The 18,446-nt window shown below is 38.0% G+C and overlaps 1 protein-coding gene across 1 annotated transcript in view; it reads left to right on the top strand.

The window, feature by feature from the left end:
• Window positions 1-18,446, top strand: part of HIRA (histone cell cycle regulator) — a 39,024-nt gene that overhangs the window by 3,126 nt on the left and 17,452 nt on the right. The window contains exons 2-12 of the mRNA XM_082491861.1: window positions 5,771-5,833; window positions 6,581-6,691; window positions 7,473-7,563; window positions 8,075-8,169; window positions 9,029-9,124; window positions 10,445-10,605; window positions 11,514-11,681; window positions 12,210-12,323; window positions 14,044-14,114; window positions 17,185-17,290; window positions 17,883-18,110. Of these exons, the coding sequence (XP_082347987.1) occupies window positions 5,771-5,833; window positions 6,581-6,691; window positions 7,473-7,563; window positions 8,075-8,169; window positions 9,029-9,124; window positions 10,445-10,605; window positions 11,514-11,681; window positions 12,210-12,323; window positions 14,044-14,114; window positions 17,185-17,290; window positions 17,883-18,110 (1,304 nt within the window). The remainder of the gene's footprint in view (window positions 1-5,770; window positions 5,834-6,580; window positions 6,692-7,472; window positions 7,564-8,074; window positions 8,170-9,028; window positions 9,125-10,444; window positions 10,606-11,513; window positions 11,682-12,209; window positions 12,324-14,043; window positions 14,115-17,184; window positions 17,291-17,882; window positions 18,111-18,446) is intronic.

Genomic DNA, 18,446 nt, shown 5'->3' with positions numbered 1-18,446 from the left:
AATGTAAATATTTGAATTGATTTGTGAGTCATGTTGGATACTACATATCAGGTGGGCTGGAAGCAAAATGAATGTAAACTTGACCATATTGTAGAAATTCACCAAAAATTGTCTTTATATTTCATTGATTATTGCCTAAAGTTAAATAATAACCAAAAATTACACAATATTTAAAACAGCTTTTTTCTTCAGCTGCTGTATTTTTTTAAAGGTGGGTCTTTCTCCTTGGGTTTGAATTATCTTACTTGGAACTTTTTGTTCCAAGCTTGTCACATTATCAGTATATATATATGTATCAGTAATGTATATATATCAGTAATGTATATTTGGGTTCTTTAAACAAATAATCCAGCAAGGCATCTGGTCTGTCATAAGATGTTCTGTTTTTAATGAACCCGGTTTGCTTCCTTATGCAATGTGATGCTGTGAGCTTCAATAATTTAAACTTAGGTTTTTTTAGAAATTATTATGAGAGGGCAAAATGTCTTAAAACACACTGTTAGATTTTAATGTTACTGCTTAAGTATCACTTACATTTTGTTTTGATGCATGATTACTGTTGGGAAATTCAACACTTCTCCAGTTAGGAGCACGGGAAAGCATTCAGTCACTTTGAAACAGGGACCTTGTGCCTTTTGGCTCGTTTTGACAGGATCTAACAACATAATCAGATAAAGACATGGACCCAGGGAAGGAAGCAGTCGCTATGAAATAATGGCTCCTTCTTCATTACTTTGAGGAAATGAAGGAAGTGAGGAAAAACCCAGTATCTGTGATCAGTTTATAAACCACAAGTAGTATGGAACAAGTCTTGTAGCTTTAACTTGTGACAGTTATCCACCGTTGTAAATGGTATTCCCTTGATAATGGTGCCCTGGAGGAAAGAGCGCTCTGGTAATGACTTTGTCTTGCTGAATTTCTGTCCTGTGATCACTTAATCTCTTGTCTTTTTTTTTTTTTTTTTTTTAATCATTAGACTGATAAAACTGGAAACCAACACCAAAAGTGTTGGTTTACTTGGGTGGACAATCTAATGATTATTGAACCTGTTCTATATTTTAAGGAATAGACATAAAAGTATAGAGAGCAAACTTATTAAAAAAAATAACGAATTTCCTTCTAGATAGTGAAAGAGTTAATATACGTTCATAAGCAAGTAGCTTTACTAGTGGTTCCTTTTTTCAAATCTAAGTAATCTAGTTTAATCATGACAAGCCTCGTGTTTCTCAATAGCCGAGAAAAGCATGTGCCGCTTTGGAGCAGGACACTGGGAAGATTTTCCTTTCCAAGCCGGTGCATTGCGTTCTAATGCCTCTTACCACTATCGCTGAAATTTGGAACATGCTGCTGTGAACTCTTCCTGTGTTTCACCTATTTCTGTGCTCCTGAATATGAGTGTGTAACAAAACTGACTTGAAACTGCATGTAGTGTTTGTGCTAGGTAGGAACTGAATTGTTTGTGACCTTGATAGGCTGCTTTCTAATAAATAGTGAAGGCTGCAGCTCCTTTCTGAGGACTGGCCAAAGGGTCCAAATTAGGTGCTCTCTAGTCTGGATTACACCACCGTGAGTCTCTGAGCTTTCTGGTGTTGAAACACGCAGCAGCTCTACTACTGCCTGAAAAATGGATGTGAGCGATCTTTTTAGCTGAAGTGGTAGCAGCTCAGGTTCCTGTATCCAGTAGTTACTGTTTCCTGCAGGCATCCAAAAAGGGCTGCTGCTACGCGTGGCTTCGCCAACAGGTCATTGCAAGCCAGAGCCAGGAATGCAATCCTGATGCCCTGTGGTCCTGAGCTACTCTGTAAGTAGTTGCTTCACTCTTTGGGTGGCTCTTGTCAGCTTAAATTTATACTTTCCTCCGCTAATAAAATTACTTCAATTTATAGTTGAAGAGTGCAGTGAAAGTGTCGTGAACTGAAAACTGTGGGCTTTATACAACTGAATGGTCCATGTTTAACCATATTACCCTCAGATCTTGGAATAATATCCACAGCCCTTTGAGATAAAATCCAGACTAATCCATAAAAAGTGTTTCATCCAGGTTGGCTTGTAAGTTTTCTGCTCTGCCAGTATAACATGGTGTTTTGCAGTTGTTGCTTATATTTTGGAGAATGCAGAATGTCTGTTAAGAAAAGGGTGTCACAGGTTGTGGCTGGGTCTATTTTGACAAATTTCCTGTGTATGGAAAACGGAAGACTGATCTGTACAAACTTCTAGAAGTCTGGAACTTGATTTAGTAAACGAATGTTTCTAGGGAGAAAAAGCATGTCTAAAGGTTAACCACTGGATGCATCTGGACATTGCTGGTGCGATTGAGACGTATGAAACTAGTCCAATTTACGAGGAGTTATCCATCAGATGGAAACGATATTTCCTTGGCTCTGATAGATTAATTTAATGGGCCTCGTGTTCGCAAGTCATCGTGCTTTAAGCTCATTGGCAAATTCTGCTGAAAAGCCCAAGTTTACTGGGCTGATCATTGTGTATGATCTGTGGAATAAGTTCCCTTCCTGGATCACAGTTGAGCCACGTAGGAAACTTTGTTTGTTGTTAAGGGCTTCATTTATTACCACCATCTTTGCTGAGCGCAAAGTCCATATCCTTTTTAAACTTCTCTTATAAGATAATGCTCTGTGACCCGACAACTTCGATGGAGTTCTGAGTTTTTAGGATTATAATAATTTATGAAAATACCTGCTCAGTGCTCATTAGACCAAAAGCCAGTTTTATGCTAGGAAAAGAACTAAAAAGAAAACATTATCTTACTATATAAATACGTGGATCATTTGCATTTGAACACCGTCTTCAATGCCAGTTCCTCTCCATGTCATAAAATTAATGAGAACTGAAAGAAACTCTTAGAGGAGTGAGCAGAATGATTAAAAGTGTGGGACAACTTTTGTACAAGGAATGAGTGAGTAGGGCTCTTTGGGTTAGGAATGGGAGGACTGAGTGGAGACGTGATGAACACCTGTAGAGTTGTGAGTGGCAGAAGAGAGGTGAACATGAAGTGATTTTTGTTCATTGTTCTGTACAAGAATTAAGGAGCTGTTGAAGTAACAGCAGGTGCAGGATACACAAAGTCAGTAGTTCTTCACTGAGTCCATGGTTGAGCAGTGGATCTCTTTGCATTAGGGGCTGTCAATGTTAATTATGGATCTGAGAAACGGCTGATTGAATTTATAGAAGAAAAATCTGTTGAGGGTCTCTGATTCAAGAAGTCAGAGTTGGAAAGTTTTGGAGCTGGAAGATTATCCTAGGAAGAAGCATCGTGTGCTTACTGTTGTACAGATCCTTAGGGAGGTATCTAGTGCTGTTTTCTGAACGGACTACTGGGCTAGTTGGACGTTTTCCCTGCTGTGATGTGGCTTGTTTTAAGCCTTTACGGTGAATTTGTAGCTAAGTTACCTCTGGCTCCATAAGTAAAATAATTTGTGAAATTTCTTCAACTCCATTTGTGGATCTGTGCAAAAACTTTGCCCAGAAGGAGGAAGGGAGCTGATGTTACTGCTCCCATAGAGTTGTGCTCTTAAGATAAGGTAGGAGATGCTATGATAGTTTTAAACGCCTAGTAAAGGAAAGGAAAATTACATCATAGTGCAATGACTTATTTCACAATTTTCCAGCATGTACAGCATATTTGCATTGCCTGAAAAATGAGAAGCCAATGTGTCTGTCAGACAAATTTTCCAGTGCATGCTTTGGTCATGGCTACTTTTTGGTGCACGTTTTGGGGAAGGAAGAGTGGGGGAATTGGAGCAGAGGAGGAATGAGTCTTCCTGTATGAGATGGCTGCATCTATTAAACCAATTTTAAATACAGTATTGTTAAACTAAAACCTGCCTAAACTCTGAAGCCTTGTTCATAGGTGCCATGCTGGCTCTGGAAGCCATAATTCCTCCTGATTATTGATGCCCCTGTGTTAGAGGTTACTGTTCCTTCTGATTTTCTGGGGATCTGTTTCCTGTTAGTGCGAATGATAACATAGGCAGAAGGAGCCAAGTTAGTACAATTAAAAGGTCTTTGATAACTGGCTTCCTGGAAAGAGCGCTCTCCTCTTCATGCCTAATGCCACATTTGAGAGTACAGTAAGTCGTCTTGCCCAAGACTGTGGATGCAGATTGAAAAGGTGGAACCTCTTCCACCTCTAAAGGTCTACAGAATGACCCGTTTCCCTAAGTGTCAGTGGGTTAAACTATTTCAAATGATGCACTGGTTTAATTTAAGGGAACTTCCCTATCTGGGAAGGACAAAATAAATGTTTGCTTCTTGCCTGTGCTTCTCAAAATACTCAGCTTAGCCCTGTATGTTACATTCAAGTTAACAGAATAACAGATAGAATCAGGCACAACAATTTGAAGAAAAGCCACAGCTAAGTGTCAGTTTGTTTTATGCAATCTAAAGGACTTGGAAGGAATGTGAGTTGAGTGCCGTCTTACTGTACTTAAGGTCTTTGCTTGGCTGCCTGTAAAAATTTTAAGGGGAATCACGTCAGAGTTGCAGTATAAATCCAAATAAAATAAACCTTAAAACAAGTCAACGTAAAGAAGATAAAAGTTGACATGAAGCAAAATGCTTATCCTTCAAAAAGTAAGAAATGCTCGATATTTGGATGAGGGGTTTGTTAGTGGTTTAGTGTCAAGGAATTTGGATGCTATAGTTGCAACATAAAACCGATCACTGGGTAAATTCTCCAGGTTTTATCGTTTATGTCTTAACATATAATGAATATACAGTGCAAGAATTGACATTCATGGGAAATGCATCGAGTAATCCTGGTACGTGGGTACTAGTTCTTTTGGCTGTTAGGGTAAATTGCCTTATTTTATACTGGCATGTGTGTGATCTTGATTTTAGAAGCATTCCAGTTTGAAATGGTTCAGACTGCTGCCAAAAATTACTTGAATGTGGAAATCGCGTGCGTGTTCATTCAAGTAATCGTTAGTGGTAGCTCTTTGAGCGTCATTGAAAGGCAGTAAGTTGACTTCTCCTCTCCTCCTTCTGCAAAGGTTACACTCTCCTACAGGTTCACAGTTCTTGTATGTGATCCAAGGGTCAGAGCAGAATAGGCTGAGAGTGAGGGTTGTCTGGTCTCCAAAGCTGTTCCCCAACTCTGTTAGTTATTTGTTATAGGGTTTACGTGTTCATAAAACTGTTAGTTTTCTTCTGAAAGGTGTAGCATGTGGAGAACTGAAAGATTTAAGCGTAATATTAGAGTTGGTTAGTCTTCCTTTTTCTATATGGAAGCCATAAAAAGAAAAAATAGTCTTTGGGTAGAAGAGTTTCATAACAAAAGAATTTAAATTTGAGAGAGGTAATTGTGTGACCAACAGATGCAGGTTGAGATTAGGGAGGATTTAAAAAAAAAAACAAACCAAAACAAAACAGAAACCAAAACAAAACTTGCTTCAGGTCATCAGCTAATGAACTGTAGAAACCTGGAAGAAATTCCTTACTCAAACAGAGTTTTGCCTCGTTGGCACTTGCTTTGTGGTATTATTTTGCTTTGAGGCATTTGGCATATCCTGCTGGATTAAGTGTCCTTAGTTATCACTGGTTTGTTACGGCATGATAGCTTCCATATATACTTTTAATAGACTGTCATTTTTGTCACATTGCTTTCAACTCTTGTAGCCCGCTCTAATTCTTACAACCCTTAAGTTTTAGAAGAGGAAAGTTATTTGCCAGCCAGAAGAGTTACGGTTCTTTTGGTGTTACTGCATTCTCTTGACTGTAAAACAATTCAGTATGTCTTGTTCTCTAATTCCAGGAAAGCCAATATTTTCAGTGGACATTCACCCAGATGGGACCAAGTTTGCAACAGGAGGACAAGGTATGTCTGCGTACTGATAGAAGGCAGAATTTTGGGCTATAATAATACTAATCTTGTGCCTTCACAACACTTTAATTGGTTTGACCCTTTTAAAGACACATCACATATCTCTAAGGAACAGATAATTATGGAAGTCATGAAAATGTACCAAAAAGTGCTGCTGTTACTGCAGAAGGCAGGGTTACGTTTTCTGTTGCACTCCTGCTCTTGGACATCATTGAGACAGTAGCTGCAATAATTGAGTTGTGGCCATACTGGCCAAATTTATTTTTTTATTTGAAGAGGAACTGAATGTGAAGTTGGGCTTTTTGACCTGCTAAATAGTAGAGTTATTGGGACAAAAAAAAATCCAATTATATAAATGGAATAGCTCAAGAAATATGTGCAAAAATATTATTTGGAGTACAATAGTGAATAATTTTGTTGAATATAGTAATTTCCATTTAGGATTTGAATGTATATTTTCTCTTTTAAAATACAATTTTATTATAAATAGTTCATCCTTGTAGTCGGTGTCATTATGTACAGTATGATTTTTTTAACAAGGCTGTATAACTTTATTTTTAATAGTGTCAAGAAAAATAAAACACTTCTGACTTGCTGTAATTATATCAGAATGGCACTGTATTCAAATGTTTCCAGAGTTCCCCCTGCAGTAATGCCTACATTTCAGCATCTGTTCTAGGTTGAAAAGCTCTTCTGCTTTTTTTTTTTTTTATAATGGGGGGGCTTTTTGTTCTCTTATAGGTCAGGATTCTGGGAAAGTTGTGATCTGGAATATGGCTCCTGTCCTGAAAGAGGAAGATGAAAAGAATGAAAATATTCCCAAGATGCTTTGTCAGATGGACAATCACTTAGGTAACAAAGATTTTGGGGTTTTTATTTTCCCTGAATGTTGTTAATTTGCCAAAGCTTTAAAATTATGTTTGTAATTACAAAAATCATGCCCTCTCCAGTGGTGAGGAATCAATGAATACAGCAGAGTGATCTCATACTTGGGCTCTATACTCTTTTAGATATTCAGCAGAGAATGTTGTTAAAATGTGGGGAAAATGTACAGAGAAATACAGATACCTTTGGAAATCTCCCTATGAACTTTTTCCAGCTGTCCACAAACTAATTGATAATGCACATTCTGAGAAACTGAGGAGCTCTGAAGGAAAGGGCAAGAGAAGAAATAAGTATAAAGGAAACATCATGGGAAGTATATTGGTTATAGTTCTAAATTATTCTGGAATTATTGCACATTACATTTGAATGTATAGTTACCTGAACAAGTTGTCCCCTTTCTTTTCTTCAAGGTGTATCTTTCTTTTTTGCCTTCTTAATCCCACCTCATTTACCACAAGCAGTTTCCTTTGTTAAATTAATATTAATCTTTCTTCTTTGAGCTGCTTTTGGTGAAGCTTTTTTAAATAAGGAATAGGTTTTTTTTAGAGTAAGAAGTTCCTTAACTGCTACTGAAAGATAAGTACCAATTCATTTATCTAAAGCAGACAGAGTAACTGCTTTAAGTGGAAAAAGCACACTTAAATCCTACACATCGCCTGTCAGGTTTTGCTTATTATAAATTCTGTCCCCAGTCCAGAACCACTTATTCTCATATTTCATCATACAAACTCTCTCTTCTGCATTTCAGCTTGTGTGAACTGTGTGCGATGGTCAAACAATGGTGTTTACTTGGCTTCAGGGGGAGATGACAAGTTGATTATGGTGTGGAAACGAGCTGCGTAAGCATGTTTCTTTCTTCTCAATTTTATATTTTATTTCAAGTGGGTTACTCTGTCACGTCTCTTAGTGTTCCTTCCCTCTGCTGGCCTTCTGTAAGCTCACAGCCTTGCCTTTTGGTGCGTAAGGGGCTGACACTTGTGCCGCGACATCGCTGGTGTTGGAGATTTGGTCTCTGTCTCATGGGTGGAGTGTGTGTCTGCCTGGACAGTCTCTCTCCTTTTGAGGAGCTGAGGCATTTCCTTCTGTCCTTGAAGAAAGCTTCCTGATCAGATTTAAAGAGTTATCTTAGATGTTGCCATTTTTTCTATCCATAGAAATGGTACATTTTATTGTAGATATTTTTTAATAACTGGAATTACTTTCTCTAGAAAGTACTTTTTTTTGCTTCAGTTTTCATTCCAGGAATCACTGACTATAGAATAGAAATGTACTGTACAGCTGATTTTCTTTAGAAAGAGTGCTTGAAGAACTTGAGGTGGTTCTGTTGATAACTGTTTCTGTTTTAATTAGGTACATTGGACCTAGCACTGTGTTTGGTTCTAGTAGCAAACTTACTAATGTTGAGCAGTGGAGGTGTGTATCGATACTCAGAAGCCATTCAGGGGGTAAGTTTAAAAAATATTGAACGAACATAATTTGCATGTATCTGGAAAAAAAAATTGGTCTTCAGAGTCACATTTTCTTGCTCAAAACATATATTTGGTGGGAAGTCAGTTATTACTTTTAAAAGCAGCAATGAAAATCTAAAAGAAAATGTAATTTTTAACCAAATTTTCATACAAGTAACTTCTGGCAATGTAGTAGAAAACTTCTGGCAACTGTGTAGTAGAAAAATTGGCAACTAAGAGAGTTGTATTTTCCTATTTGCTAGCTTAAAAATTAATCTGAATAAAGGAAGCTAAATTGTATTTTTATTTAAATAAATGTTCACACTTGCAGTGAATAATCTCCTGCTTGGCAAAAGATAAAGTTTTTGTAAACCAGAGAATATTAATGTTTATTTAGAAAAAATAACTAAAGAGCAATGCAAAAGATGAATAAACCAGATAGTTTCAAATGCATTTTGCACCTGCTGAGATGAGCTATGTTTAAAATCAATATTGAAATCTCTCTGATCACTCCAAGTGTATTGGAATAAAGCAAGTGCATTGCAATAGCTGTTGTTGCTTTTTTCATTCAAAACAAGACAAAGTACTTTATACAGGCATTAGTACTTCCTGTAATCACTAAACATTGCGTTCTCTGCCTTGTATTTTTTTTTTTTGTTCCCCATTGAACTGGTAAGTTGGATATCCTTACTCCCCATGAGTGTTGCTATGTTCTTTATTGCCTTCCCCTCTAGTGAGATGATAATCATTTATTGGTGATAGAAAAAATGTTGTGACACAGGTTCTTTTTAAAAAGATTTTTGGATTCTCTGATTACCATCAACATCTTAAATGGAAACTTTTTTTTTAAAAACAGATGTCATGGATGTAGCATGGTCTCCGCACGATGCCTGGCTGGCATCCTGTAGTGTGGATAACACTGTTGTCATCTGGAATGCTGTCAAATTTCCAGGTGAGAATTCTTACATTTCAGATGTACAAGAACGTAAAGGTTTGTGACAAATTCTTCCCTCCACAGCTGTATTTCACTGACTGAAAATCTCTGCAAGGGAATGGGTTGTCTGTCTTTTGAGATGACACGCTTGCAATGTGGCGAGTAAGTCCTTCTTCCAAGTTCGGATGGCAGTGAGCCGTGGATTCCACTCTGCTGTACACAACAGCTACATTCAGGTTGTGCTGCTAATTTTACATGTGGGTCATTATTACATGTATGTTCTTTTTCACCTTCTGCGCAAAATCCCAAATAGATAGAACTTCAACTTGATGTTATATCTATATATGCGTATTTTTTTTCCCTGTTGCATTTGTACCTACAGGACTTTCCATTAATTTGCCTTCGGAGGGGGGGCATTATCTTATTTACCCCATTTTAAATGCTGCTGCTTACTAAGCAGTGTGACTTCACATGCTGAAGGGCAGGAAGGACAGACCAGGGGAGCCTCATGGTAGCAGAAGCTCTGAAGCCTTACGTTTGATGGCCGTTTTCCTTCTTCCATTGCTGCGGTGCTGGCAATTCACACAGTCCCGAGTCCTCTGTTTCTCAGGGACCGCGCTGCCAGGTGCAGCCGGTGCAATGGAGAGCTTTAGCCGACCTGCGAGGCTGCGTGGCAGTTAGGGAGCACATGCTTTTATCTGGCTGCTTCTCACCACCTAACTTGATATAGGCTAAACCTCCCATTGTGTGGTGCCCAGTCACTGCCATTTATTTCAGGGTTGCTTCCAATCCTGATATCAGAGGTTTTAGACTTCCAGCCTAGCTGTGTAGCCTGCGCAGTGCCCTCAGCCTCTTCTCTCACAGTCTGATAAGCAAGAGGTTGACTGAAAGTAGGTTACCAGGTCTGCCAGGCTTGTGTGTCTGTTCAGGTGCAACTTTGGCTTAGTTCATGTTTGCTGCACAAAGCTGAATTTGTTGTGATAATCTTTGGGTACAGAGGAAAGGGTGAATGTTTAAGGAAGTTCCAGTTAAACAGCTGCTTTCCATAGCTTGAAAGTGCTATTCTGAACTGCCCAGACCCTGTGGGTCTTCATGCTCTGATCTATTTCTTATAAAGAGTTTTGCACCCCTTATTCTGTCCAGAGTTCTCTTTCCCGCTTTCTTTATATCATTCTTAGCTTAAGTACAGGTTCCAGTTTGGTTGCTATGTTGTTGTTTGTACATTAAAAGAGGTTATATTTAATACGCTGTTTCAAAAAGATCTTGTAAATCTCCTCAACAGTCTGTCCTAAAGAAGATGTCAGTAAGTCCTCTCTACTCTCAATTTTCTCTGCACAGAAATTCTTGCCACTTTGAAGGGTCATTCTGGCTTGGTGAAGGGGCTGACCTGGGATCCTGTTGGAAAATATATTGCCTCTCAGGCTGATGATCGAAGTTTGAAGGTGTGGCGGACCATGGACTGGCAGTTGGAAACCAGCATCACAAAACCCTTTGATGAGGTACGTGGGAATGTGTGACCATTCAAAGTGAATTCCTATAGAATGAATGAAAATTGTAAGAATAACTCTGATTCTGCACAAACGTTAGTTAATTTAATAAATCAAATTAAACTATCAGATGGCAGATTCAAAAGGGGGGGAAAAAAGAGTTGCTTTTTCACAGAACGTGATTAAATTGAGACTGTCATTGCCATTGGATGTTGTTGGTGCCAAAGGTTTACATAGGTTATGTAAACAATTAAGTAAATTCCTGGAAATGCAGAGATTATTCCAAGGAAGTATTGGCACACTACTTACATTGCTCTTGTGTTCTTCCCTATGCATCTTCTGTTGGCCATTATCAGAAACGAGATAAGTACTTAGGAGGGATCTTTGGTCTGGCATCACAGGGCTGTTACATGACGATGTTGATCAAGAGATCAAATTTCTGGGGACAGAAGGTGGTGCTTAGTGAGCGGCGTGTTTTGCAGTGATCGTAAGGTATCATGATTAGTGCAATTACTCTTCTTAACAGGCTGTAAACGCCTGAATTCATGTGTGAGATGGTGTTGCAAGCTGAGGTTTCATTATTAGCAGGTGGTGTGCTGCAGCCCTGTCACTAACTAGGACTATGGTGTACACCGAGTATACGGTATCCAAAGAGGCTTACATTTTGTTTCCTTTAAAAAACGTTCTCCCAAGTTCCTTTTTCCCCTTTTTGGTAGGGCTTCATAAGTATACATCACCTGTATAAACATGGCTGAAGTTGTTGGTGTATGTAATGTCATTCTTTTATATTCAGAAAAGACTGACTTTGTAATCATGTTCCCTAAATCTAAAATTTAAATAGTTTGTGTTAAAAATCCTTTCTTTGCCAAACACTTTTAAAGCTCTAGTATGTTTTTTTTTTTTTTGATTCTTTTTCTCAGTGTGGAGGGACAACTCATGTGTTGCGTCTTAGCTGGTCACCTGATGGTCACTATCTTGTTTCTGCTCATGCCATGAATAATTCTGGACCTACTGCTCAGATCATTGAGAGAGATGGATGGAAAACCAACATGGATTTTGTAGGGCATCGGAAAGCAGTTACAGTAGTGGTGAGTGAGTGATAGTAATTTATCCTTGATGTAAAACTTCTAATATATGCTTTTTGATAATTTTATGCATAAATGGGACAAGAGGTGGAGATAGTTGTCAAGATTAGTAAAGCGGACAGATGGCGGTGTTTAAAAAACATCAACTTTACATGTTGGAAGTAATCAGCTTTCTCTTGTGATAAGAGAACTGGATATAGATGACCATGATAAGAAGGGGGAGTACAGGAGCGTGTTAGGAAAGCCAAACACTAGCTTTGTTAGCTGTTCAGTCACTTGATTAAAGTGACTTAGGTTTCTAGTGGCTTTCTGATCGCTAGTAAAATTAAAATTATTTGCCATTCCCGTTAAGCTTCAGAAAGACCCTTAAGAAAGCATATTCGGCTTTTGTCAGTGCTCGTACAGAGTCTGGTTAAGGACTTTGTTTCTATGAGATGTTTCTTTTTTGCTCTTAAGTGGAAAACTTGCTTTTAAAGCAGATCTACTAAAATGTAATTACTGAATACAATTTGGGGTATCTCATTTGTTCAGAAATTCAATCCAAAAATCTTCAAGAAGAAACAAAAGAATGGGAGCTCCACCAAGTCAAGTTGTCCCTACTGCTGTTGTGCTGTTGGTAGTAAGGATCGATCTCTTTCTGTCTGGGTAAGTGTTTTTTTTTTTTACTGCCTTTGAGCTAATGTGGTCATTTGGATAACTTGGGGGTTTAGCACAAAGGTAATGCGTACAGCATTAGGTCTTATATTTGGATTCATGTTTTTTTTTTTTTTTCTCTCTCTGTTGTTAGAGGATTAGCTGGGGCAAAGGAAGTGGATTGGTATTAGTTCATTTGTCTAAAGCCAAGAGCAGCTAGAAGCCAGGGGCAGAGTATTTTGCCCTGGTAAGAGGGAGAAACTGTTAAGGGAAATAACCTGTTAGCATAGTTAATAAGGATAATTCAGCCCTATTTTCTTCCTATGCCTTTTACTCGTTGTCCATGTGAGTCTCTTAAGAAGACGACTTCACTGTTTCTCCATGTTTAGCCCACCTATCTGTTAATCACTCTTAGAGTCTAGCTTTGTTAGTCTTGCTTTTATGGGTACGAGAATATAGCAGGCCCAGGGTAGCTGTTTCTGAGCATATACACAGCTCATCTTTCTGCTTTGTTCTGGTCTCAATCCCTGGCTTTTCCTCTTTGCTATGGAAAGGAATGTGAAAGCGAATGAGCTTTTAAGTAGACTTTCAAGGTTTCAACATCTAGTTTGGGTTTTACTTTAAAATCTACACTAAAATTGTTATTCTGGCTAAGAGAAGAGTAGCTATTCTCATTTTTATAAATGCAAGACAGGTTGTTTGGCAACTGCAAAGGGCAGGGAATAAATTTAACTGGTTTGTAAAGCTTTGTGATGAGAACATGTGCCAGAACACACCAATTGCTAAATGCAATCTACTATTTATAGATTCCAGTGTGATATTTATCCATCAATCGCTAAATGCATAACACTAAATCTGTTTCTGGCAATGCTACCAGTGCATACCCATATCAAAGTATCACTCTCACTATATTTTACTTTCTATTTATACTATGATTTCATTTAGGGTGCCTGTTGAGGTTATACTAGGTGTTACGGAGATGCAAAGTTATAGGCAGTCTTTGCCCTGAAGAGCTTGATAGATATGTATACAACACAGACCTATGGAAACATAAAAGAAAGAACTACTGAAGATGGCTACTACACTACATCTGGGAACCTATGAGCATGAAACATCCTAGACCACATTGACTTTTCCCGCTTCATTTCAGTCCATTGGTTTAACATTAAAGAGCTTAGAATGTGTCATTTAGAACATATTACTGGGAATTTTCATATTTATTTCTTTATTACTAAGCTGATTTATAAGTATAGAGGAATCCTCTTTAAGAATAATTGTGAGTCAAATTCCCTTTGCTTTTGATAGGCGTCACTTACTTAGACAAGTAGTCTGAGTGAGGACATGGAAACCTAATCTGTTTTCTGTCTTCCTTTTGTGCTGGCAGTCTGCAATGTCCTTATCTCAGTAATGCTTAGAATAGAAGCTGTCTTTAGCGTCTGTGGAATTACTTTTTGAGTGGTAGAGAGCGTTCTACGACTGTGATGTAAAGGCAAAGTTGGTTAAGAAATTCAGTCTGTTTCAGAAAGGAGGGTTGAACGTCAGCTCTTCTTCTCCAAAGCTTTTCTGTGCTAGTAGTGGAGTGGGTAGCTAGGTGCTTAGATTCACCACCAGCTCTCTCCTGGCTGGCTGTTGTTTGTTGAATATTGTTAGACTCTGGGAGAGAATTAATGTGGTAATATTTGTGGTACCATAGAATCTCTAAATTTCTGAGTGTTGTTTCTTCTGTTTTAAGCTCACGTGTCTGAAACGACCTTTAGTTGTCATACATGAGCTGTTTGACAAGTCTATCATGGACATCTCCTGGTAAGTTGATTTCTGCTGCTCATTACAAAAGCCAAAGTGTTGGTATCAACTTTAGGTATGCACATTAACTGGAAATTCCTTAAAACAGTACAGATTGTAGCCGTTGGAACACAAGTAATCGGTTCCTGAAGTTTTTGATTCTGCTGCAACATCTTTGGTAGTAACATTAGCAACTAGCACATGGTCACTTGAGATTGTGTAACATTAAAATTGAATAAAAACTAATGTATTTAGAACATGATGCAGTAAAATACCTGTGGAATGAGTTCCTACTTGTTATGATTCTCAGATTATTTTTTTTTTCATAGAATATGTATTTTATAACATGACACGGTGGACCTGATAAGTTTTACATGCATTATCATAGAATCATAGAATGTCAGGTTGGAAGGGACCTCAAGGATCATCTGGTCCAACCTCTCTTGGCAAAGCACAGTCTAGACATGTCTATGAAAAGTTATTGCACTATACAGTTATGACAAATTCAGGTGAGCCTTCTAGGGCAATCTTTCCTCCATGCCTAAGGACACAATATACCAGAAGAAAGTCTTTTTCTTTTTTTTTTTTTTAATGTTTTACGCATACACTCACTTATTTATATACACACATTACTCATCATTTGAATTGCCTGAAGGATTTTCATGTATAAAAGAGTAAATGCAATAGCTTTTGGTTTTAGTAAAAATATAGTGAGACAGTGTTCTTGCAGCGCCATGTGAAAGGTGTAAATTGCTTTGTGTTGAAGAGTGGCAGAGGCTGATTATGTAGCAAGTCTCAGAGAAGGGATAACGAACCACACCCCACCACCAACCACAGGGCACAGCAGAAGGGCAAGTGTTGAGCTTCCACAGGAGGCTGCAGGACATCTCTAGTGATTGGGTTGGGTTGCAGAACCCACTTTCTCAGCAGTCTACTGTCCCAAATCTTGTTTTCCTCTTTCTGCAGTTAGCGGTGTGCTCTCTTCTCCTCCTTTTTTTGTAAGGCCTGGTCATAAAAATGCAGACGTTAATATTTCTTTATTTACTACAGGACTTAAATAACAAGGTAGGAATAACTGTGAGTCCACTCAGTAAATGGTATTAAAAAAAATACTTTCCACTTATGCATCAGGTGATTTACAGAGTTAAGGGTTCTGTACAAGAAAAGATTAATACTTTCTCGTGATAGGCACACAGCTAATTACATAGGCTATCTTAATTCTAGTGTTTCCTAACTGTTGAAATTCTGCCTTAATAGCTATAACACTCTTGGTGGTTTTACACTGTAAATTTTAAAACTTACAATTCTTTAACTTCCTTTTTTTTCTGTGTCATGTGGATTTTGCCATGAAACTGGGTGAAATACAATAAAAAGTTTTCAAAACCAAAACATTTTGCTTTCATTAATAGATGAAGGCTAGGAAGCCAGTAAGTAGAATATTTCATGAGGACTGCTGCTATTGTTGTAGTACAATAGCTTTGAATAGTTCTGTTTTCCTGTAGTGTTTTTTATTTCTCCATCTGCAATTTGTGCATTTTTCATGGCATAAAGTTATTGGGAATAATAGCTGGTTAACATTTCGCAATTTCTGAGGAAATGGTTTTGTGGGATATTTGAGAGACAAAGGATCATCAGGAAGCTTGTTATTTTATATCCTGTTTACAAATTGAAATGTATGGCTAAATGTCAATAATATGGAATGTTTCCAGAAACATGCTCCATTCTGAAAACAGACTGAGTAAATTCTGAGAAATCTGATACTATTATATTGTTGTCTCATTTCTATTTTAGAGTTTTAGGCTTAGATCCATCATCATGATATCTGAACATAATTATGTTTTCATCGAACAATTGCTTGGATCCAGCCGTCAATAGGAGCTCAGCAATTTTTTCTGCTAAGCGAGATTTTATCATTTTCTAACTTGGAGTAGTGTTGGTTAACCTAGTTACACGGTGCTGGGGCTAATTTCTCTGGAATGTAATGCTATCAGGGCACCAGCCACCATGAAAAAAGACGTTTTCAAAAACCTGTAGCCATGATGCGTGTAATACATTGTTAAACGTTGCTGAACTAATTTGGATAGGACTTCAGAGTTCTGCCTGCTTGCCTTTCTCTTCTGTTCTCTGTAACAAGTCATCTGTAAACCACTATGTCGCTGTCTCTGTGAGGTCTATAATTGGAAGTTACTGGGTTAGCGGTCAAAACTCATTGAATGTTATTTTTTTTCAAATGTGCAATAATAGGGTATATATGGAAGGTTATCATTCTATTAAGACTAGAATGTATAGTTTCTCCTCTGTCTCTCTTCCACCAAGAAAACCTTTTGAGACCTCCAGAAGAGGGCTGCACGTATAAGAACATGTGCAGTTTGCTTAAAAAAAAAACCAAATAATGAACAATAACAAAATCAAACATATGTTCTTGCCTAGTACAAAGATTTTTGGACTGCTCAGATGCACATCTGGCTTTCTTTTTATGGCTGTCGCTTCAAATAATAATGATAGGGAAGGGGCATTTACCCAACATGTAGAGCTTCACTCTTAAGAGTCTCGTCCCTTCTCCTTCCTATCTTTTTATTTGGACTGTAAGCTCTTGCTAGGAATGACTATCTGTTAGTTGTTTTCCATGTGTGATGAAGCTTCATCTTCCATGGCCCCCAAACAGTGTTTTATATGGTCTTAAAAGAAGTGTATTGATTGCTTATCTGCTGAAGGCTCCTTTCTTCACCCAGTTCCATTCGCACACACATTTTTTACGTCTTTTGAAGGAAATACATTTATAACTTTCTCTCATTGTTGTGAACGCTATTGTGTTTTACCCCTGCAGAAAGGTTTTCATGGTGCTGATCATGCCATGGGTAGATGTATTGTTCTAATGGCACATTCATGTGTGCAGTCTCCGAAGAAATATTGGCACGTGGACTCCTGCTGTCCATCACCCTGTTTCCTTGCTGTCCCACTTCTCTGGTTCCATCGGTAGTTGCTGTGATAATAAATCTTATGCTAAGATTTGTATTGAGCAATTTACTGTATAGCCCCTTCACATCAATGAAAGAGATTGGAAACGAAGATGGACCTTTATTTCCTTCAGGACCCTTAATGGACTTGGTATCCTGGTGTGTTCCATGGATGGATCAGTGGCGTTTTTGGACTTTTCCCAGGATGAACTTGGAGATCCACTCAGTGAGGAGGAAAAGGTACAGTAAGCACTCAGAGAATCTGTGATCATATTTAAGGCATGTCTTGATTCAATTAAAATATTGGACTATTTATAGAAGTATGTAGTGACTGATTTCCGTATTACAGAAAAATGTGTTCTTGTCTACTTTATAAATCATTAAAAAAAGAGTAGTCAAGAAACAAATCTGTGAAATTAGTTTCTATTCTGGGAAGAAAGTCTATTTGGAAAACATCCACTTGCTTACACATCATTATACATTTTAAGTAATTATTTGGCCAAGGAAACAAGGAGTGGGTGCTTCAAAACACTTTAAAATTACTCTTTGACTTGCATATATGCAAGTCTTTTTAAACTGATTGCTGTTGGCTGTTTTTTCCTCTCATTGCTATTGGCAACTAAAGCTTTGAATTCCAATTATTTTACATACTGATTTAGAGTTAGCTGAAAATATAAAGAAAAAAATAATCTGTAGTGTATAAACGATACATAGGGCATTTGCATTTTATGGATTCCATTACAGTTGTGTGATTCCATTGCATTATAACAAGTGATGTCATGCTAGCAGTTGTAGTCACTCTTTTTGTGCGATACATTTTTAACGCCCACAGAGCAACATTCATCAGTCCACCTATGGTAAAAGCCTAGCTATAATGACTGAAGCTCAGTTGTCTACCACCATTATTGAGAATCCAGAGATGCTCAAGTATCAACAGAGACAGCAACAGCAGCAGGTGGAGCAGAAGAACGCGTCCATTAGGGAAGCGTCTGGGACTGCGACAGCGGCTCCCAAAGTGGCAAGCATGGTTAATGGGGAGAGTTTGGAGGACATTAGAAAGGTAGGTGTTCTGGATAGTCACTGTATAGTGACAGGGGCTAAGCCCATAAATATCAAACTGCTTATGATAAAACCAATTTCTGTTTCGTTATTCATGTTGAACGGCACCTTTCAGCCTGTGAATGGTCCCGTTAGCATTACTCGGACTTGTTGAAAAGTTAAAATGCTTTTAAGCAGAAGTAACACTATGTCCAAAAAGGCTTGTGGATATTTCTATGATGTGTGCAGAAAGGAAACCGAAGTTAGCTAATAACAGTCCGGCAGTAGAACTGTGCTTCGGTTTCTCAGTGAAGGAGGTTGAAAGCATTATTTAATTCTCCCCTAAACATAGAAGACA

Source organism: Vanellus vanellus, assembly GCF_965231255.1.
Source record: "Vanellus vanellus genome assembly, chromosome: 16".
In the NCBI taxonomy this organism is placed as follows: Eukaryota; Metazoa; Chordata; class Aves; order Charadriiformes; family Charadriidae; genus Vanellus; species Vanellus vanellus.
This window is presented reverse-complemented; position numbering and strand designations above follow the sequence as displayed.